Source organism: Prunus avium, chromosome 4 (assembly GCF_965620075.1).
Source record: "Prunus avium chromosome 4, drPruAviu1.hap1.1, whole genome shotgun sequence".
Classification (NCBI taxonomy): Eukaryota; Viridiplantae; Streptophyta; class Magnoliopsida; order Rosales; family Rosaceae; genus Prunus; species Prunus avium.
The window spans coordinates 22,146,115-22,169,297 of NC_142287.1; the positions used below are offsets into that span (position 1 = coordinate 22,146,115).

The window sequence follows — 23,183 nt, forward strand, 5'->3', positions numbered from 1 at the left end:
TAGCATTTTAAAATTTTACACCGTACTAGAGCCTAGCCTAGCATGTAAATGGATCCGTTATTATTCAGAGGGCAAAGTGAGACTCAAATACATTTTTAAGGGGTATATAAAAAAAAAAAAAAAGAAGCCAAATATTAATATAGAGAGAGAAAATGGAATGGGAAAGTCAATAAAAAATTAATTACAATATATCATTATATTTATAAAAAAAAATGAAAAATTAGTTTGTTTAGTTTTAGCCATCACTCTAATCTAATGGTTGAAAACTTTTGTCAAATAAAAGAAGGATAATTATCCTTGACAATTTGACATTTTGGTGTCCAAAATAAATTTTAAACGTATAGCCGAACGGCTATACTCTTTAAATATATTTCAGACGAACACGAAGCTTGCATTCGCAGTCAAGCCAAATCACTTCTCTATCAACTCAAGCTTCGATTTGTTTCGTCCTCCGGGTTCGGCAACGAAAAAAGACCCAACCCACCTAGGCTCCCACCTAGCTACCGCCTAGCCGCCTAGCGCCCGCCTAGCTACCTCCTAGCCGCCTAGCGCCCGCCTAGCTACCTCCTAGCCGCCTAGCGCCCGCCTTGCTACCTCCAAGCCACCTAGCGACCGCCTAGCATCCTCGAGCCCGCCTAGCGACCGCCTAGCCGCCTCGAGCCAGCCCAGCGACCGCCTAGCCACCTCGCGCCTTCCTAGCGACCGCCTAGCCGCCTCAAGCCTGCCTAGCGACCGCCTAGCCACCTAGCCGCCCTCCTAGGACGATTTTTCGAACACTGCGATTGACTGGAAGTTTGAAACAAGAATGGCTTCTTTCAGCGTCCTTTGGCTTCTTTTGCAATCTATGGTTTCTCCGCTGCTTCTAGTTTCATGTGTCCATGGCTCAAAATGCTGCTACCGATCCATCTGAAGGTACTAGCCATCTTTCAGGTATAGCATAAATACATTATGTGATGTGGACGCAATGATTGAATTGAGAATGCAATGACGACGTTGATCTCAATATTCAAGCAATGGGACATGATTTGGGTACCTTAACAGCAAGCAGGCGGCACTGATCAAAAGAATGATTTGGGAAGCAATGAACAAGGACTATGATAAATTAGCCTTTGGAAATCCATAAATTTTATCATATGGGTGTTCACAAGGATTCGGTGCAATGCTAGGGGCTTTCTTAGTTTTTGTTTGTTCCATGTTTTCTTTTTATTTGTTGTCTACATTATTGGCTTTGTTTGAGTCATTAGATTGAAAATCATTGAGGTTATGTAGTTAATCATGATTATCAGCCCCTGCATTATTTGCCTCTTCATTCTCCTTAGCTCTGTGATTGTGTAGGAATTCTTCACTTTTAAAACTGACCCCGTTTCTTGTACTTGAGTTTATGTTTGCTGCATGTCATATGTGCATTGTGATCTGAAGCATAGGCTTGGAAGTCTCATCTAGCTTACAGTTCTTGCCTAGTTCTAAGCTGTTATTTGAGTCACACACTGCATAACTGTGTTGAAAGTTTTCACTTCAATCTTAGGAAGATGGTATATTATTATTATCCAAGTCACACAAACTACTCCAGGATAGAACTTAATACATAAAAGAATAATCTTTGGAAGATGGTATATTATTATTAAGCACAAGATTAATAATAAACGAAATGCATTATGATATGTATCATGGATGTTTAGTCTTCTAAATCTTAAAATGTCACAAGAGATTAGGGTTAGGATTCATATCTCATTTTCTTCCGCAAAGATTCTCATGGTTTCTTTTTGTTTTTTCTTTAAAACAAAAAAAAAGCTTCCAATTTTGTGTTTTTTTATTTTTGTAACGAGTAAGAGGCTGATAAGTACAACAATTTAAATTAGATTAGATAAAATGATAAGTACAACCTTATGATTGAAATTATATATCCAACTGAAATAGAAAGAAAGAGTTTTCATTGAATATCATTGCTAAATTATTTGAAATCACTCTCAATCATTTGAAATCATTGCTAAATTACCTATACGGGTGTATAAATCTACGTTGATTAGAATGAGAACGAAAATTCATGTCCAAGTCTTACTAGGATTACTAATTATTAGAATGTCTTTTTTGCACATGGGTGACTGTTTCCTTTAAATGCATTATATTTAAGCAGTATAGCCGGTCGGCTATACTATTTATTAAAATTAAAATTAAAAAAAGAGCCCCGTATAGCCGCTGGGCTATACTAGTTATATTTAAATAAAGGAAAAAAAGAATCCCAGTATACATTTTAAGGGTATAGCCGCAAAATAAAAAATACCACGTATAGCCGCGCGGCTATACTATTGATTTTATTAAGAATAAAAAATAAAAGTGGACCCACCTATAGCAGGGTGGCTTTTTTTTGGTTTTTTAAGGGTATAGCCGATCGGCTGTACTATTAATTTTTTTGGGAAAAAACCCCCCGCAGTATAGCCGTGCGGCTATACAATTTATTAAAAAAGAAAATTAAGAAAAAATTAAACATGAAAAATACGTATGCATGTCTACAATGTGTATTATACATTTGCTTTTTAAAAAATGTGTATTTTACCAAGTCTTTAAGACATGTATGAAAAAAAACAGAAATATTATTAAAAAATACATACATACATACATACATATACGAGTATTAAACAAAAAAAATACTAAATTCTTTATACAGATAATAACTCTGGGAAAGTGTCCAAATAAATGTTAGATACAGACTACATATAATTAAGAAATTCGATGGAATTAATAAAAAAACTAAACAATCCATGTATGTTCAGCTGGCTTGGCAACTGGAACCTACACAAAGGGCACGTATGGCCGGTCACTAACCATTTGAGGAAGCATTTAGTAGTGAAAGCTCATGACTTTGTGTCTACACTATCTAAGCTTCAAGAGCCTATATCTAAATGACTCAAGTATAAAAATTGAAAAACAAAAACAAGATGGTTATCAAACGGATCCTAAGATATATTAGTTGGCAACTCGAACCTATACTTGAGAACGACGTATGAATAGCAATTTGTACATATACTATGATAATAAGAATCTTTTAACTGCACACTTGGTTAACAAAAACTAGAGTACATGCAGTTTCTTGAAAACAGTTTCGAAGGAAAGTCAACATCAAAACCATAACTCTGCCCTCCTTACTGCACATAAAGGTACTCTTTTGGAGATGAGGGTGGGGGCAGAATTTGGAAGATTTCAGGTATGCCTAATGTTGGGGGTGAAGGTATGTCTTTTTTCTTCATAGAATAGTAAACATCAGCTATAAGAAGCAAATTAAGATCAGGGTCCATAGATGCAAGACCTTGAAGGGCATTTACAGATGCATCATGGAGACCAACCACGCCACTACAAGCAATCCCTACCACAAGACCACTGACCTTCTTGAGGACAACTTCCAATGCCGAAGAACTCCTGTTTCGGGACAATTCAGCAATCATGTTGAGCACTGAAACCTGGACTTTGAGATTAGAAGTTTCGGCCAAGGTGTCCTCCGAAGAAGTGGAAGTGCTTCTGTAAGGAAGTTGCAAAGGGATTTTTTCTTTTAAGTTGGGCTTTCTATGGAATGGGGAGGTAGACAGAAGTTTCCAGAAGTGGGAGCCATCAGTGTGGAAGCGTCATGAAAAGAAATCTCCTCCACAAATTTGCACTGTGTTGCTCACCACGCATAAACATCTTCGAACAGCCTGAAAACCCATAGGCAACAAGAGTTACAATCCGCTAAAAAGGAAGCATATAATCAATTGTCTCATGAGTCAGCAAATTTCTTGGCAAATAAATTAAAGCACATAAAGCCACCAACATAAGAATCTCGTCCAAGTCACAAAAGGACTAAGTAAAAATTGCAATGCCTGTGCAGGACTAAGACAACAAGCAAGGGGAAAGAATGGTCACGCACCACTGGATTTTTATTTCGAATACAAATAACCAGGAAAGGCCAGATTTTATTCATTGCTGGAAGCAACCTGTTCTCATCAGCCCCTTCATCAGCAGCATCCAACATATCTTGGAGATAATATAGTGAATATGACTCAATCACTTCTTCAATTGCTTCCTTAGCAGCTCTCTCATGGCGATAAGCCTCTTCCACTTTTGCCAATGACATAACACCATCCTTCATATATAGAAGTGGGGAAGAAAATGTTCATTCATCATTGGATGGACATGCAAAACGCACAGCTACTACCAATCAAAATTAAGATAGTGGCCGTATCTTGGGTAAGAAAAGAGTAAAGCATCTTATAAAATTACAAAAGAAGCAAAAGAAAAGCAAAAGATCTTCTCATGGTTCACATTATCACATAATTACTTGGCATCTGTATGCATAACCTCACAGAACGGAAAGGGACAGAAAACAAATAGAGCAGAAAGTTACCTTGACTATATCCAAGGCCACCACACAAGCTGCTTGCCTTCCTGAAGCTAGTAGAGGGGTTGCAGCCATAATACATGAACTGGCAATAGCTCCCACTGTTCGTCTATATCTCTTTGAATCATTCAGCTTAAACAAAATGCTCTCCCATTGCTCTACATGCATAATATATTTCATTAAAAAGGTACAGTTCAGCGCTATTACTTACATTGTAGGATCCAGAGATTTAACTTCCAAGACAAATATATTACAGAGTATAGACAATGACAATATGCTTATAATCGTTGTGTTTCAGATGCTACCTCTATTATCATATTCTGTCAAAACTAACAAGTTGAGTGAAATGAATTGAACACTAACTTAAGGAGACTCGTGCCAATTACTGGCTGAGCTGAGAAATTACACACTTTAAAATCTCACAACAACATAAAAAAAGTAGTTATTGAAGAAAAGTATTTAGACTGGAAACCTCTCAAATCAAATACTATAAAATTAAAAAAAACAAAATTTCAACCCAATCAAAATAAGCAGATATCAGAAAAGAAAACTGTTTACCTGAATCCACGTGGGACATAAGAATGTCATCATCAACTTTCTTTTCCATATCATGTATTCTAGCCTTGACATCCAACAAATAAGACTCTGCTTGGCTCAGCAATGAACAAGCCTCCCGCTTTGATGCCTCGGCAATTTCTGCTACAGCCTAAAGAGAAAAAAGAATTAACCTGATAACATTTATGTCTGACTAAATAAACTAAATACAGTGTTACTATTCCATTTTTCTTGGCAATTCATTTCCACTGTTTTTGATCAACTAAAGAAAATGTAAGCATCCTGCTTTACATGAATTTAATATGCCAAATAAAAATATACATTTAGAAACAAGAATAATAATTTTGAAACCTATCCTTTCTAATCAAGGGATGAAATGAAAAAATAGTGTTTTTGAAATTGAAAACTTCACCGAACTCAACTTAATACAGATACTTTGTGCTTCTTAAACTAGCTTATTATTGAAGTTGAAATAATTACCTATGATACTTAATAATACACATCCTTTTTCTTTCCTCCACTTTCCCAGGAATACAGAGCAAAATAATTTAGGTAAGTAATGCAGTTCTTGCCCATTTCCCCAACTCAGAAAAATTTACCAAACCACCAGGTAAGCAATGAGATGATTCTAGTTGCTGAATGAGAAGGGATTCTCATAAAATACAATCTTTAAAGTAAAATAAAAAGAGACTGTAGCATTCTATAGTACAGCTCCTGGTAAATTTGGAATAGCAACCAAAAATACCATAAAAAAAACCCAAATAAATAGAATGACCAAACAATAAAAAGACGACCTTTAAAAAGGGAATGGTCAATTCAGGGTGCTGATGCCTGCCAAGAATCTCAAGCTCCACAGAAACAGAGCGCATCTGCATAATAGGAACACAGCTTAGCACTGCAATTTCACCACCACGCGCCCCCCAAATAAAAGCAAAAAAAGGGGAAAGAAAGAAGTAGAGGCTAAAACATCTATGTGAACCAATAGAGGACTTGACATCGTGTTCCCCTTCCAAGTAATAAAAATATCATCAAACTGCTCGGCAATTCATCATCCTTGACAATTTGACATTTTGTCATCCAAAATATAGAATAAGACCTTGTTTCTTTATTCCCGATTCAAAGACATTCGAATATTTTAACGGTATAGCCGCGCGGCTATACTCTTTAAATATATTCCAGACGAACATGAAGCTTGCACACGCAGTCAAACCATTTCGCTCCTCTATCAACTCAAGCTTCGATTTGTTTTCTTTGGTTTCGGCTGCTTCGTCCTCCGGGTAAAGACTCAACCCGCCTAGCCGCCCGCCTACCCGCCTAGCCGCCTAGTGCCCGCCTAGCTACCGCCTAGCCGCCTCGCGACCGCCTAGCATCCTCGCGACCACCTAGCCACCGCCTAGCTGCCTCGCGCCTTCCTAGCGAAGGCCTAGCCGCCTCCAGCCCGCCTGGCGACTGCCTAGCCACCTAGCCACCTAGCCGCCCGCCTAGGCCGATTTTTCCAACACTGCGATTGACTGAAAGTCTGAAACAACAATGGCCTCTTTCAGTGTCCTTTGGCTTCTTTCGCAGTCTATGCTTTCTCAGCTGCTTCTGGTTTCATGTGTCCATGGCTCAAAATGCTGCTACCGATCCATCTGAAGGTACTAGCCATCTCTCAGCTGCAATGCTAGGGGCTTTCTTCGTTTCTGGTTTCTTTTTATTTGTTGTCTATATTTTTGGCTTTTGAGTCTTTAGATTGAAAATCATTGAGGTTATGTAGTTAATCATGATTATCGGCCCCTGCATTATTTGCCTCTTCATTCTCCTTAGCTCTGTGATTGTGCAGGAATTCTTCACTTTTAAAACTGACCCCGTTTCTTGTATTTGAGTTTATGTTTGCTACATGTCATATGTGCGTTGTGATCTGAAGCATAGGCTAGGAAGTCTCATCCAGCTTAGAGTTCTTGCCTAGTTCTGAGCTGTTGTTTGAGTCACACACTGCATAACTGTGTTGAAAGTTGTCACTTCAATCTTATTTGCATTTGACTTATTTTTTGATCTTTTGACTATTTGTGTATGTAATTTACTGCCAGCATTGAGTCTTATGTATTGATCTCTATATGCAACTATAAAATTGGCAGGGAAAGAGTGGAAAACGAGCCAAAATGGCCAAGAAAGATGCTCCTGCTAAAAACCTAGAAAAGGCTGTCAAAATTTCTACTGTGATGGATACTAAGAATGTAAGTTAAAAATAAACTGGTTTATGGGATTTTTGGTGCTTAAATTTTCCTGCAATGTTGATTGTCCTACTTATAATTTATTTAACAGATACTAATGTGACATTTTGTTCTTGTAGAGGCTGAGTTCAAAAATCAACTATGAAGCTTTGGATAATTTAAATGAAGAGCTTGTAAGCATATTTTATGTCTTATTTTAGAATCAATTTTGCAAATCCCATATTATGTTTTGTCAACATCCAAGGTCTTGTTCATTGATGCACAGGCTACAAGCGAAAGCCAATCAAATCTAATGGCACGTTTAATTTTGATGGTCAAATGATGTTACTTGCTCAATATATTTTTTGTTTTCTTAATGTCTGGTTAGTGTGCAGACACCAAATTCCTGTTTAATGGAATAAAGGTATATCCAAGTCACACAAACTACTCCAGGACAGAACTTAATACATAAAGGAATAATCTTTGGAAGATGGTATATTATTATTAAGCATGGATTAAGACATGAAACTGTGATATCTGAAAATCAATCTGGTGGTTTACTAGAATGATCAGTTAACTAATTGGGCAGTTAATGGGGCAGTTATATGGTTCAAAGTTTTTTTGTCATTTTATATGTAGCTCCTAGTTAAAAATCCTGGTAGGTTTTAGAAAATGGAGGTATCTCTCTGTGAGTAATTGCCTGAACTTTAATAGATACCGAATTTGATTCATCTGATCTTTTTCTTCATGCGTAAAATCAGGGTTTTGCACCTGCATTTGAGGAATGCACAAAGTCTAATTGTGGCAGTCTTGGTGATATGCAACTGTCAAATGAGAAGAACAATTGTGATGATGAGTTTGAGCATGAAAGTAATGGTTACAGTGAAGAGGCTGAAGCCATACAAGGCCAAGATGACGATTCATATGTTGCAAATGACAAATATAATTGATACAATTACGATGATGAATGCAATTATGATGAGGAATGCGATTTTGAAGAATTGACTTAAATAATCAACTTTTTTTTCTTGATTTAGATTATTTTTTCATGAACCAGTTGTATCATGTTACGATCTAAAGGTTAAGCAATTGAATTTTCTGGTTTTTAACAACTTTTTCGAATTGGAATCAGTCTGAGGAGAGATGTTATTGAGCATTGTTTGCATGTGAAACTCTTTGAACTATAACCATGAGCAAAATTTGTAAATTGGAACACTGAATTGTTGGTTTAAAGTTGTTCACAGTTTATTGAGTGTAGGGAGAAGCACCAGTTTGACAACAATGTTTCCCCTGTTTTCTTCTTCCTAAATTCAAAACTGACAACACCAAAAGGCTTCTCAATATTCTATACAAGTCTGAGGAAAATTTCAATTGATCATTGATTTGCATCTCAAACTGTGAATTTATATAATTCAGTTAAAAGAAATTTTATTCAATGTTGAAAAATCTTTACATAGAACACAGACTGAATTGTGTCTTCGGTCTTGGTTCCATCTTCCAAGCTGTTCAAAGTTTGCTAGCGAGAGCAAGATACTTGGTATGACGGCCCTGAGCTATAATTTTGCATGTCTTCTTCTTCCTTAACTCAACATTGGCAACACCAACAGCCTTCCCAACTCGTAAAGCCTTGGCCTCAACCTCAACTTCCTCACCAGGGTAAGCAGAATCCAAGTATGAAACGTTGATCTCCACTGAAACACCAAAGTCGGGAGTTCCGACGGTGAGGATTGCAGTTGACCCTATCAAATCCACAAGGGTTGTTGTGGCTCCACCATGCATAAAATTGCCTCCATTCAGCGATCGAGGGGGTACTTTGAAGGAACAAACAATACAACCGGGTTCAAGGAGATCAACTTGAATGCCTTTCATGATAAAGGGCTCAAAGAACTTCTCTGGCAGCGCATCCATGGTGATTGCCATTTCACCTTCTTTCTCCAAGAACTTCTTCACTGACTCCATACTTGTTTCCTCATTTCTCCAGAAGCCTGGCCATTAGAGAAACAACAGATAAAAGAGTCACATTCAACATCAAGGGTCCTAATACCCTTAGCCCAAGCCATTTGCAAACCTCTAAGGAGACTCCATAACTCAGCCTCTGAAGGAAACATGCATTTAAATTTAAACTCCTAGATTTTAAGCTACAACATACATGAATCAAACATTCAAAGAGGCGGAAGCGACTTTTAGATCTTATTAAGCCTAATGCTTCCAAATTCCAAGTATCTTTCTAGGTCTAATCTCACTTATGCACAAAAGAAAAGGGAGAAAAGGATCAGACTTTCTTATCCTTGAAGCTCTCTTGGATGGTCTCCGAGTTTTCACCTTCGGAAAGACCTTCTTCCTTGTTGCTTGCTTCATAGAGTCTTCACAAGGTACCAAAGTAGATGCCCTCTAGTTCATACACACAAACGTAGTGTAAGAGATGAAGAAGATGACCAAGAGGAGGTAAGGTGCTAGCCCTCTCCTCTTGGTGGCTGGTTCTAGCATGGTAGAGTGGATATTTCTCTCCTCTCAAACCCACTCCAAAGTTTCGTCCAAAAAAAAAAACCCACTCCAAAGTTGGATTCTTCAAACCCTAGAAAGAAAACAGTCTAAGTGTGGCTTATATAAGCCAATACAAAAGATGAAGCAAAACCCCATCCTTGTATTTTAGCCATAGTGCTTCTTGGGCTCATTTAACTTATGTTGTCATACAACACATGTTCCCTTAGGCTCATTTAATTCCAATTTTTTTAGATCTTGAAAATAGTTTGGAGTTCAATACCAAACAAGTTTATGATCTTAAAATCAATCTTTGAAAACTCATGTTTTTAACAAGAATCATAGTTTTTGAATTTACTGTTTTAAGTAGGATACCAAACAGGGCTTAAAGCTCCCGAAATATTAAGGTTTATTTTATGATATGTCCCCTGAAGGTGTATTTGAGTCTCACTTTGCCCCTTGAAACTCATTTTGTCTCACTTTACTCCTTTTTTCATACATATTTGTCTCGCTTTGTCCAGATTCCGGCTAAGCCAACAATTTCTAGTAAAAATATTAATTAAAAATTAAAAACTCAATTAATATACATTATGTTTTAAATATTTAATCTTATTTAAAATTGAGTTTTTAATTTTTAATTAATATTTTGACCATAAATTGTTGGCCTCACCGGAATTGAGGCAAAGTGAGGCAAATATGTATGGAAAATGGAGTAAAGAGAGACAAAATGAGTTTCAGGGGCAAGGACGGATTCAGGAAAGTGGGCTAATATTTTTCTTGAGTTTGGGGACTACAAGTAAAATAAAAATAAAAATAAAAATAATATAATAACATTTAAAATATTTCAAAACCATAAAGTAAAAAATAAAATAATAAAATAGAATCTTTAAAATAAAATAAAAATCTAAAACGAACATTTCTCATTCTCTCAGAAATACTATGTAGCTAGAAGAAGCAATGCAAATGCAATTCAATAGAAGCAATCCAAACTACAGAGGGACCAGACCAGCCACTATTTAACCTCAAGCCTTGGAGTTTCAACTTCAAAACCACCTTAATTAGTTGATACTTGTAAAAATATTTAAAATAGAGCCAAAGAAGAGGGGTTTATAGTTTATTTTGGCAAAAAAGTAAAGGGGGTTTACGGCTACTAGGGAACATAGAGCATGAAGAAATTATTAAATTTTCATGTTGGCAGACATTAAATATTTTCCATATTTGTTTTGATAGTAATTTATTATTACTACCATGTTATTTGTTCCAAAAGCAGTCATAAATGTGTTTTTTTAAGTCAAAAGTGGTGAGCTAATATTAAACAAAAAACAATCATAGGCCAGGAGATAGAAATTTGTCGGCTAATATTTTTTGGAGTAGGATTAGATTATAAAATTTGTACTAAGTTTAGTATTTTAAAAATTTTACACCATACTAGAGCCCAGCCCAGCCTGTACATGGATCCGTTCTTATTCAGGGAGCAAAGTGTGACTCAAATACATTTTCAGGGGGTATATAAAAAACAAAGCCAAATATTAACACACAGAGAGAAAATGGAATGGGAAAGTCAATAAAAAAGTAATTACAATATATCATTATATTAAAAAAAAAATTAAAAAAAATTAGTTTGTTTAATTTTAGCCATTCATTGTACTCTAATCTCATGGTTGAAAACTTGTGTCAAATAAAAGGATAATTATCCTTGACAATTTGACATTTTGGCGTCCAAAATATCCAATAAGGCCTTGTTTCTTTATTGCTGATTCAAAGACATTCTAATATTTTAAGGTAACAAATAAAATAATAAAATAACATCTTTAAAATATAAAAAAAAATCTAAAATGAACCTTTCTCCTTCTCTCAAAAATACTTGGTAGCTAGAAGAAGCAATGCAAATGCAATTCAAAAGAAGCAATCCAAACTACAGAGGGACCAGACCAGCCATTATTTAACCTCAAGCCTTGGAGTTTCAACTTCAAAACCACCTTAATTAGTTGATACTTGTAAAAATATTTAAAATAGAGCCAAAGAAGAGGGGTTTACAGTTTATTTTGGCAAAAAAGGAAAGGGGGTTTACGGCTACTAGGGAACATAGAGCATGAAGAAATTATTAAATTTTCATGTTGGCAGACATTAAATATTTCCCATGTTTGTTTTGATAGTAATTTATTATTACTACCATGTTATTTGTTTTAAAAGCAGTCATAAATGTGTTTTTTTTAGTCAAAAGAGGTGAGCTAATATTAAACAAAAAATAATCACAGGCCAGGAGACAAAGAGATTGTGGGCTAATATTTTTTGGAGTAGGATTAGATTATAAAATTTGTACTAAAAGTTTAGCATTTTAAAAATTTTAGCCATTCATTGTACTCTAATATTGTTGAAAACTTTTGTCAAATAAAAGAAGGATAATTATCCTTGACAATTTGACATTTTGGCGTCCGAAATATCCAATACGGCCTTGTTTCTTTATTGCCGATTCAAAGACATTCGTATATTTTAAAAGTATAGCCGAGCGGCTATACGCTTTAAATATATTCCAGATGAACACGAAGCTTGCACTCGTAACTTGCACTCGCAGTCAAGCAAGCTTCGATTTGTTTCGTCCTCCGGGTTCGGCAACGAAAAAAGACCCAACCCGCCTAGGCGCCCGCCTAGCTACCGCCTGGCCGCCTAGCGCCCGCCTAGCTACAGCCTGGCCGCCTAGCGACCGCCTAGCATCCTCACGCCCGCCTAGCCACCGCCTAGCCGCCTCGCGCCCGCCTAGCAACCGCCTACCCGCCTCGCGCCCTCCTAGAGACAACCTAGCCACCTCGAGCCCGCCTAGCTTACGCCTAGCCACCTAGCCGCCCGCCTAGGCCGATTTTTCGAACACTGCGATTGACTGAAAGTCTGAAACAACAATGGCCTCTTTCAGCGTCCTTTGGCTTCTTTCAGCGTGAGGTTAGTTTTCTTTCAAGTTAGGAAAATTAAAAATTAAAAATTCGCCCAGACCCGCCTAGTGCCTAGGCCGAGTTTTTTTTTTTTTTTTTTTTTTTTTTTTTTTTTTTTTTTTTTTTTTTTTTTTTTTTTTTCTGATGATTCAACTTTAATCGTTTATAGTTGGTGCTCTTCCTTCTGAAATATGAATATATATTGTGCTAATTTAATTCGCTTGATATTTGCAACGTTGAGAGGTTTTAGGAAAGTTGCAAATGCCGTTGTTACAAGCATGGAGAAACACAGTTGTCCAGAAGCGGACACATATGGGACAATTGTTAGAGTTAGCAAATCGATTAGGAGAGATTTTGTTATAATCAATCTGGTAGCAAAACTTTCAAACTCCATTCCTGCTTTAAAGTGGTGGAGATTGGATGAGAGTGTGCAGCAGTTTGCAGTTTTTATCATGTCTCAAGTTGCCCATTTTTGCATCCTGCTGTTTTGGTGGAAACTTATGCACAAGGGGAATGTTGTCTCACACTATGTCGATGATCTTGAAGGACATAATCGGATTAAATCTGCGCTTGCTCATATACCTTCGATGTTGCTTGCAATGCTTTTGGACTATATTTTGATTGAATTGTGTTTAAATCTTATAAAGCATCTTGGTGTGTCTTAAAGTTTGTGAATCATACCAGTTGATATACCTGAATGTTTAATACTTTCTTGTCCCAAAGCATGAATTTTGTCAAGCACAATTGAAATATGTTATATATGTGTGTGTGTGTACTATTCACTCCTTTTTTTCGTTTATTCATCACTGTGTGTGTGTTATGGTTGTAGACAAATGCAGTTCCGCAATGATATTATGAACTTAGGAAGCTTCTGTTGCAAGTTTCCCTCCTTAATCTACATTCTGTATTTGATTTTAGTCCAGGGAGTGGAGGCGGCATTCGCTTTCTGGGGTACTCCAGAAGGTGATACGGTCCATCCTGCTAAGTGTATGTAGCAGTTACTAGAGAAAGTTAGGCGTCATAGAGTCGATGTTGATGGGAATGTCTGAGCAATGCAGCATTTACAAACATGCAGTGGATATATACTCGCCAATCATTTGAATTCCCAACTGTCATGCAACATCTTGACATGTACTCAATGAAGAATCTCCATTTCTTTTCTCTTTTTCTGAAAAGATGCTCGGGTGCCACATGAGGAAGCATGGAGGAGATAAAAGTGGCACTTACATTACATTGCACATGTAAGCTCACGTATTTCTTTGATTGCTGAACTAATACTATAAAGGGCCATTCTCTTCACCTGTTTTTCATGAAAAAGGTAGGCACTTTCAATCACTGATCAACTTTGAAAGTTCACCTCTAGCTTGTCAACTTTTGCTTTATGTCTTCTGGAAGCAGACGGACTTCATTAGTCAACTGGATGCAATCATTAACATTTTCAGGTGAGACGAAGTCCAGCACTACATGTACACAAGACTGCATGTCAAGATAAACGAAATGCACAAGATTATGATATGTATCATCATGAATGTCATTTAATTAGTGAGTCTTCTAAATCTTAAAATGTCACAAGAGATTAGGATTAGGGTTCATATCTCATTTTCTTCCGCAAAGATTCTCATGGTTTCTTTTTGTTTTTTCTTTAAAACCGAGAAAAAGCTTCCAATTTTGTGTTTTTTATTTTGTAACAGTAAAAGCCTGATAAGTACAACAATTTAAATTAGATTAGATAAAATGATAAGTACAACCTTATGATTGAAATTATATATATATCCAACCAAAACAGAAAAACAGAGTTTTCATTGAATATCTTTTTTTCTCCATTTTTATTTTTTGAATATTAGAAATTACTTTTTGGGCCTAAAACCTAGGAAGGAAAGAAGTCCAATGATTAAGTCAGTTTCCTTTCCTAAGTCTATATAATTAGAGGTAGAAACCTTGGAACTTTTCATATAAAAAAAAAAACAAAATCAGTGGAGCAGCAGCCCTATTCTGGAGCAAGGTGTCTCACCAAGCTAGCAATATTCAAAGTACGGAGTAGAACCTTCTTTTCTAAGAAGGACTTAAGAAGGTCTGGTCCGAATTTCGAATGTAGCTACCTTGGGTGACTTTCAAATGCCGATGACGAGAAGCATAGCTAGGTGTTGAGTTGAGGTATGTATATGATTCTCAACTTGAAGTTGCTGCTGCTTTCTATGAATCTTGAAACTCTGGGTTGCTGGTCATTTAGTTACTATATGCTTTTGGCATGATATTATTTATGATTTCTTTGAGCCTTGTGGCTCCAATTATATTCCCTTTCTTCTTGTACGGAGGTGTATGTCATTTAATGATCGAGCATGTATTTGGTTAACAGAAGCATGTACTTTGTCTTTGTTATTTGAATGAAATTACTATGTTTAAGCCAAAAGGAATTCTTAAATGGCACTGGGCCTCCAAAAAGTCAGGGCCGGCCCTCATGTGGCACCCGAGCATCTTTTCAGAAAAAGAGAAAAAAAATGGAGATTCTTCGTTGAACATGTCAAGATGTTACATGACAGTTGGGAATTCAAATGATTGTCGAGTATTATGTGTCCACTGCCTGCATGTTTGTAATTGCTACATTGCTCAGGATTTGGGTGCCCAAAATTGTTGGACTGCATCCATATCTCAAATAAAGAAGGTATAGAACTCGTTTTTTTTTTTTAATAAATCATATTTGTGGCATTGAATAGGACACGGGATGGCAATTTTGGTGTCTGCGTGCGTGTGTGTAAACCTTTCACCGGGTGATGCGTATAATGTCACAAGGTCTCTGTGCTTAAACAATTAATAGTGCTTTAGCAAAGCATGTGAAAGTATAAGCATAAGTTTTTTTCACTGCTACGTCGATTACTGCAGGGTTGTCTAAGCACCTGCCATGTTCCATTAGGGTTTGGCAAGTGTATTTGAAGTAGATAAGAGTGCAAATCCTTGTGTAAAATAACTCGTTCTTCAAAACTTAGATTCTTTTTTGGTATGGGTCTAGTAATATAATATATTAGCATTTGTTTTCCTAAGCAAACATTGGTTTTCTTTTTTATTTTTGTTCTCCTGGTAAGACTTGGACATGGATTTTTTTTTCAAAAGAAAGAAACCATGATAAAATCCTTGCGGAAGATGAAATGATATATATGAACCCTAATCTTGTATATGGCAAAAAGAAAACAATCACATTAGTCCTTGAGTTATTTACAATTAGAAAAATTCAACTCTACATAGGTGGGAATGGGACTAACATTCTGTAGTTAAACTTTCTATGCTTGCTGCTATATATCTGCAGGTACTAACAATTCACATGACTATTCAATGTCGCTAAAGCAAAGAAGTTTCTCTACTGTTCAACCAGAGGGAACAAATATATGTTGATAAATTTAAGCTTTTAGTTCTGGTCAGATATCAAGTCTAAGTGATCCAACACTAGACACACAATATCTACAGTCAGAGTCCCGTAGCGTATCCACTTCCCAGTCCCCTTGAAGTTGTCAAGGCGAAACTTAAGCATTCTACTTTTGGAGTATACCCGAGCGGCTATACAACTTATATTAAAAATGAAAACAAAGGGCGCAAGTATAGCCGCACGGCTATACTATTGATTTTAAAAACACAAAAAAAATAGGACCCGCCTACTGCCTGGGTGGCTGATTTTTTTTTTTAATTTTTTAAGGGTATAGCCGCCCGGCTGTACGATTCCTACTAAGCATTTCGCCTCGAATCCATTTCTCTGTTTCTACAGGTGAAAAATGATATAGAATAAGAAGAAGAAGAAAAGAATACTTGTGAGCTCTGTTTCTTCAGTTCATTTCTCTCTTCTTGCATATTGGTCTAAACTTGCCATAACTTATCAGGCACAATATTCTGGTAATTAAAGAGCTTGATTTTCCTGAATTTGGTGAAGGAGGCGACAGCGTGAGGTTAGAGTTGGCTTGATATTTGCAAGTCAGGAAAAAAAAACAAAAAACAAAAAAATCGCCCAGACCGCCTAGCGCCTAGGCCGATTTTTTTTTTTTTTTTTCTTTTCTGATGATTCAATCGGCTTTAATTGTTTATAGTTGGTGCTCTTCCTTTTGAAATATGAATATATATATATATATATGAATATATATATATATATATATATGAATATATATATATATATATATATATATATATATATATATATATATTGTGCTAATTTAATTGGCTTGATATTTGCAACGTTGAGAGGTTTTAGGAAAGTTGCAAATGCCGTTGTTACAAACCTGGAGAAACACAGCTGTCCAGAAGGGGACAATTGTTAGAGTTGGCCTCCGTCTTCCCCAATACAGATTCTACAGGGACTATATATACTTTCCTGCTAGAGGAAATGGACAAGTATGGAAGGATGTCTCTTTCCCCAAGCCTTTGTATCCACTTGTAGCTACCTGGGTGACTTTCAACTGCCGATGACGAGAAGCATATCTAGGTATTGAGTTGAGGTATGTATATGATTCTCAACTTGAAGTTGCTGTTGGTTTCTATGAATCTTGAAACTCTTGGTTTTTCAAATCAGATGCAATAGTTTTGTTTTTGCTGGTTGAAATTATTTATGATTTCTTTGAGCCTTTTGGCTCTAATTACATTCCCTTTCTTCTTGTACGGAGGTGTCTGTCATCTAATCAAGCATGTATTTGGATATTTCTAAAAGTTTCTCAGATGGGTTTTGATTTCGTTGAGTCTTGTCTCTAACCTTAGTTGGGGTATTATATTCCATTCCTTCTGTAAAGTGATATTTTTCCTTTTGTGAAATTGGTTGGGTATTGAGGTCGATACAATGGGATTAATTAATTAGGGTTTTCAATCCGATGTAATAGTCACTACAAGGAAAAACCTTTTTTGCGACGAAATATTTAGCGACGAACCATATTTTGTTGGCGAAAAAGGGATATCAGCGACGAAACGATTCCAATTGGTTGCCAAAAGGTTCGTGTTATTTAGACATCCGTGATGACTTGAGTCAACTAAATAGAGACAAATTTCTTTGAAAGGGCGACGAAAGATTTTGGTGGCTAGACTAGGTCATGGCGACCAAATATATATTTGGTCGAGAATTTCTGAATTGTGTTCGCGCGAAACTCTAAAAGTTTTGGCGACGAAAATATTTGGTCGCTGAGGTTCAATGTTTTGTCGCTAAATTAGAATTCGCGCTTAAAAATTTTGTGGTGTCGGCGACCACTTGTTTTTCGTCGCAGACCATCGTGCTTGGAAAATTTAAGCCATAAAACGACTTAGTTTTATATATGTTATCTTAAGGGTGACCAAATAGTTTTTGGGGCCAATCTAGAGAGTATAAATACAAAAATAAAAAATAAGTAAATCCCAACTCGTTATTTCCTCTCAGACCCACTCTCCGCTGCTCTGACATTGGCAAAGCAATCCTCCACCGACGTCGACAGAGCAATCCTCCACTGACGTCGGCAAAGAGATCCTCCATCTCACACGCCTTTCCATACCAGTGTCAGAAATCGACGGCCATCTGAAAACTCCATCTCCGAAATCCTCCTCACTATGTGTTTCAGCGGCAAGCTTCTGGTGAGTCTACCTTGTCTCGCTTACCTTCATTTTCTTTTGAGCTCTGATTTTCAGTTGTAGATTTCATTTGGTTGCGGAGAAAATAACCAAGGAAAAACAGAAATAGATACCCAGGAATTTAAATCGGACCTGATTTCAGTGCTTGATTTTTCCTTTTTGATATCTTAAATGCTTGAACATTCAATTGTCCAAGTATTCTGAATAAAATGACTTTTCCTTTTTCAAGTAGTTATTGTGGGTTCTGTGTCAAATTTGAGTAGGGTTTTGTGTCTGATATGAATGCCCTGTTTTCCATTTGATGTGGGTTCTGAGTCAAATTTGAGATGATTCACTTGCACACGTACCCATTATTTATTTCATTTTTTATGTTTTAATGCTTTGAGTCTGATTGATTGTTTTCCAAGTCATGAATGTTTGCTTGATACTTCTGGATTAAATCTGAATTTCTTTACTATCCGTGGGAAGAAAGAATATAACAATTCATTTATATAATTTAAGTAAAAAGTTAGAAGTTGGAAGTTGGTCATGTGGGTGTGTGTTCGTTTCAAGGTTTCTTTGCCTTTGTCTGTGAGTTTATGGTTTTGTTGTTGTTATTATTATTGCCAATGTAGCTTATTGAGTTCTCTTTATAGTTTAGATATAAGCTAGCTGTAGAGTTGTCTCTATATTTATATATAAGCTAGCTGCAGGGTCATGGTCCCATAGATTAACTCGTCAGTGTAGCAATTATTTTTCTTTCCCTTATAGCATTGGTGTCTGAGTGTAGTACCACTTAATTGGATGATAGAATTTAACTGATGGAGTATCATCCTTCAATTCTGGTTTGATTGTTTTGGAAATCCTTTTCAAGCACTTCCAGCCACCTTTTTTTTTTTTCTTTTTTAACGAACCATTTTGGCTTTATGTGATGGTCACTGGTTGCTTGAATTTTATGCAAGGTAATTCAATTAGCTTCAAGGGTACATTTTTGTTAATTTTGAAATGGTTTTTGTCATCATTTAGGACATATATAATTAAAAACTGTAAAGAATAATAATTTGTTTTGGAATTGAGATGAAGAGCCTAATTACTAGTTTCAGATCATTCATATACTACACGAGAGACATGTGACCTTAAGCCTGATTTTATTCATTGTACATGTTATAACTGTATAAAGTGGATGTGTTGACTACAATATTTCTTTGAACCATTTGGTTTTCTGTTTAGGCTTTTATCTTGGATATTTGGTGCTTCCTGTGATGTCTTATTATGTTACTATTTTGAGTTAACTCAGAAAAATAATGTTTTTGTTTAATGATGAGTAGTGAAACTTAGAGGGCGAAGGCATACTATTTTGAGTTTGAATACTAATTTGGACTCAAGCCCTCCAAAAATATAGTGTCTAACAGATTTGTGTTTTTTATTCTTCTTTTTTACGATAGGGTGTTTGAATTACTTGCTTAAGAGGCTATATTTGCTTAAGAGGTATGGATAGCTAAAAATCTGGCTTCTGGCTTCTTCTTTTTTTTTTGACTTGTGTCATGGGTTTATTATGTCTAACTGTTTTATTTTATTTTATTTTTATTTTATAACTTTTGTTTGCAATAGGTTGTTTGAAATACTTTCTTAAGAGGCTATATTTGCTTAAGAGGTATGAATAGCTACGATTCTTGCGCCTGCCTTCATTTCTTTTTTTACTGGTTTCATGGGTTTAGCTAAGTTGTGCAAAGTAATGTGGAAAGAATTGTATAAAAAAAAAAATTGTTACCATGATACTTACCCTTAAAAAACATATTTAATGTGGAATCTCTCTTTTTATAATTTTCCTGTGAAAGAGTTATTAGCTTGTCAATCTAGAGTTATTAGCTTGTCAATCTGTGAAAGAGTTATTTGCTTGTATCTATATAAGTGTTTTTTCTAATCATGTTATGAAATTTTGAAACTGCTTCAAGTCATCACCGATTGAATTGGACAAGGCCCATTATATGAGGTATAAGGAGACGGAGACAAGGTGTGTTAGAGATATTCAATCATTTTTTGATGAATAATTCCTCTATCTCAAGCATGTTTGTGATGAGAATCGATGTCATAACAGCCGAAGTATGATGTTCAATCATTTGGTTTTTTTTTTTTTTTTTCAGGGAATGATCTAGTAGCATGTTGATGTATTCTCTCTTTGTTTATGTGTTTGTAAATGTGCAGAATGACACTTAAGAGGGCTACTACCTTAAGCAACAATAACAATAAGAAGAAGAAAAACTTCAACTCTACTGCCACCACAGCCACTTGAGCAACCATGTCAGCTACCACAACAACAATCAACTCAGCCACAACAAGGTACTTTATCAGCCTCGGGAGGGGGTTCTCGCCAACGGGGTAACTGATACAATATTTTGTGCTCTTAATTTTTATATATTTATTTTGTGCACTCTAGTTACAAAATTTTGTGCTCTTAATTTTTATTTTTGTCTTCTAGATGAGGGAACGCATACTCAGACTTCTTCACAGGGGAAGAACACTCATTGCTGCCGAACTGTGGGAGCTGGCACTTGTGATGTTGTTAAAAAGAGGAAGAGTTTGTTTCCAATACGGATGGATCCATCCCAGAAATTGGTGGCAACTATTGAGGCTTAGAAACTGTTCGTCTCTGAGATTGGGTTAATCACTCGCAATAAAGCTCCATTGAATGTTTTAGGGATGAAAAAAGTGAGCTTGGAGTCTAAGAAAGATATGGCATTGGGATTGCAGGTAATCTTATCTAATACTGCTTTGTAGTATGTGCAACTTAATTCATAATTCAGGGACTTGCAAATAAAAAGCTTGTGGCAATATATACAAGGGTGAGTCAATGTTTCTATTTGCATTGAAAAATTATAACTAATACTTGTTTTGTTTATGGTTAATTGATATTAGTTCATGTTTGATGTGGACTTAACGGATCCTAACTTGCACGAGCAACACCTCCCCCTGAAAAGATGTTTGGTACTCGAAGGACTCTAGAAGAGTGACATTATTTGGTTGATACGTTGTACACAAATGAGTAATATCAGGTATTTAATGTCTCATAACATCTGCAGTTTTCATTTTTTGATTGGGAACTTATTCTAAGTATCAAATAGAAAAAGAAAAAAAAAATTAACAATTCATGTATATAATCAAAACAGAAATGTTGCAAGGCCAATGCTGAGAACAGAGAAAAAAAAAGAAAAAAGAAGTTTGATCATATATACATGGGGTCACATTCTTTCCTAAAACACATGGATGGTGTTAAAGAGGTTTATAATTTTAGGCCACTTGAAATCTTTCTTTATTTATTATATTGTAATAATTTCAAGTATTTCTCATTTTCTTTTTGTTGGGAAAATGTAGAAGGGTGAAAATCCTACATACATTAGCTACTGGAACAACATGTGTATGTGTAAGGATAAGAGCCTGTCGATAAATGAGGCTGCTGAAATTAAAGGGGTAAGGAATACATAAACCTGCTGACAATTAACTATTGACTTGCATATATATGTGACATGCATGTACTCTTCATGGCTTTTTAGTTTATAATCTGCAATCAAAAACAAAATCAGCCGACTGGTCATGCAAGTTTTTGACGACCCATTATTTTAGATGCTAATTGTGTACCTTGGTTTTAGCATCATATAAAGACTTTATCCATTGCAAATAGAACTAATTAATTAGAAATACAAAGAAGATATGTGTAAGTTTTCTAAATTTTCCATGATCTTATATATTGATGACCAAAATAACGTGCATGCTAAGATTGTTTTGAAACTGAGCTGCCTGCAGTTGTACTTCTCTTCCTCTTTGGAGGCCCAATTCCAAACTCCAATTAAACAAATTCAGCTCTAATAACCCGTTGTGCTCTTAGAAGTTCAAATTTAGGCCCAATTATAAGGGGGCCATGTTGCTGGGCAAATATTTATAATCCCTGTTTTTCGAAGTTTCTTGTTTGTATTGTGCTTTGGGGAGATGCAGAAAAAGGATCTTATAAGACCTGTGAGTATTTTCAAACTTTCTGCAATCTGTATATCCAAAGAGATATATTCCATTTTTTATGTGCATTTTCCTTTTATTATTTGCTTCAAGTTGATTTTATTTTTGTTTGTGACTGATTTGGATAATTGGCACTGCTAATTTATGAACGCCATTGGTGGTACTAGCATCCCATTCACTTCATTCTTTTTATGCATTTATAATATTGACATATCTTTATTTTGCTTCTTTTTGTAGAAGATGTATGAAGAGTATAAGAAGGCCAAGCAACAAGTGGCAGAGAGTTTAGGAACTCCACTAGATCAAATCGCACTCCCTATCCCACAACAGTTAGAGATCATGACTGCAGAACTTGGGGTTGCAAAGGGCAAGAGGATTCGAGGCTTGGGTTCTAGTCTCCGAGTGGAGAGTTCGCATAGTGGTCGAGTTGCCTCCTCTTTTGCTACAGAGAAAAAGGTTGAGGAACTTCAAGGCACAATTGGTGAGTTGAAAGGCATAGTTTGTGAGCTGGCACAGTGGGTAAACTTTTGAATGTCATTGAGTGGATGCGGTCCTGTACCCTCACATTTAGATGTTCCATCCCAGCATACTGGTGATTCTTCTTGTGATGGTGATCAAGGTAATAGTGGTGGTCACGTAATGTTTATGATGATCTTGATGATATTGTAAATATTCATTAGGTTGTGTGTACATCTACATACTTGATGGTTTTTATATGTAGCATACCTTGGGGGGTTCTAGAGGGTTTCTATATCTAGCTACATTGATGTATGCTTAAACTAGTATCTTCTGAACAGTAATTATGCGATTTTTATTAATTTCATCTATTTAGTGTTTTTCAGAAACTTTATGGACTAAATAATATTCTGTTACAAAGCTTGACACAAATTTTTATTTCAAAAAAAAAAAATAATCTATACACTTTTGGCAACGAATTTCTTTTCGTCGCTCAATCTGACAGCTGTTTTTCGCGACCAATCTGTTCGTCGCCCATTCAGTAAACCCACTAACATATTCCACAAATAAACTCCCATCTTTGGCGACCAAACATATATTTCGTCGCTAAATAATTCCATTTCGCGGGAAATTTTGGTTTTTTGGCGGCAA

The 23,183-nt window shown here is 36.0% G+C and overlaps 3 protein-coding genes and 1 pseudogene across 9 annotated transcripts; 2 read left to right on the forward strand and 2 right to left on the reverse strand.

Moving 5' to 3' along the window:
• The first annotated feature begins 878 nt into the window (after positions 1-878).
• On the forward strand, positions 879-8,126 carry LOC148295034 (uncharacterized; annotated as a pseudogene).
• Positions 2,684-5,997, reverse strand: LOC110751210 (uncharacterized). The gene is made up of 6 exons (XM_088251678.1): positions 5,892-5,997; positions 5,719-5,793; positions 4,928-5,075; positions 4,376-4,527; positions 3,899-4,114; positions 2,684-3,686 (listed from the first exon to the last, which is right to left on the reverse strand). Exons 1-6 carry the CDS (start codon positions 5,919-5,921, stop codon positions 3,618-3,620), a joined length of 690 nt encoding a protein of 229 aa, XP_088107804.1. The 5' UTR covers positions 5,922-5,997; the 3' UTR covers positions 2,684-3,617.
• Positions 8,127-8,622: 496 nt separating the features above from the next.
• LOC110751225 (uncharacterized) lies at positions 8,623-9,084 on the reverse strand. The gene has a single exon (XM_021951656.2). The coding sequence runs from the start codon at positions 9,073-9,075 to the stop codon at positions 8,623-8,625; it is 453 nt and encodes a 150-aa protein (XP_021807348.2). The 5' UTR covers positions 9,076-9,084.
• An 8,853-nt stretch (positions 9,085-17,937) lies between these two features.
• On the forward strand, positions 17,938-22,855 carry LOC110752169 (uncharacterized). 7 transcript variants are annotated; one of them, XM_088252732.1, is made up of 10 exons: positions 17,946-18,092; positions 19,514-19,556; positions 19,680-19,722; positions 20,024-20,171; positions 20,274-20,447; positions 20,548-20,819; positions 20,985-21,121; positions 21,236-21,346; positions 21,441-21,536; positions 22,314-22,855. In XM_088252732.1, exons 8-10 carry the CDS (start codon positions 21,302-21,304, stop codon positions 22,605-22,607), a joined length of 435 nt encoding a protein of 144 aa, XP_088108858.1. In that variant the 5' UTR covers positions 17,946-18,092; positions 19,514-19,556; positions 19,680-19,722; positions 20,024-20,171; positions 20,274-20,447; positions 20,548-20,819; positions 20,985-21,121; positions 21,236-21,301; the 3' UTR covers positions 22,608-22,855. The 7 variants fall into 7 exon arrangements, 6 of the variants coding, with proteins under 6 accessions (XP_088108857.1, XP_088108859.1, XP_088108861.1 ...); XM_088252734.1 differs by having other exon boundaries at positions 20,024-20,082; XM_088252731.1 differs by lacking the exons at positions 19,514-19,556; positions 19,680-19,722 and having other exon boundaries at positions 17,938-18,092.
• The last annotated feature ends 328 nt before the right edge of the window (positions 22,856-23,183 follow it).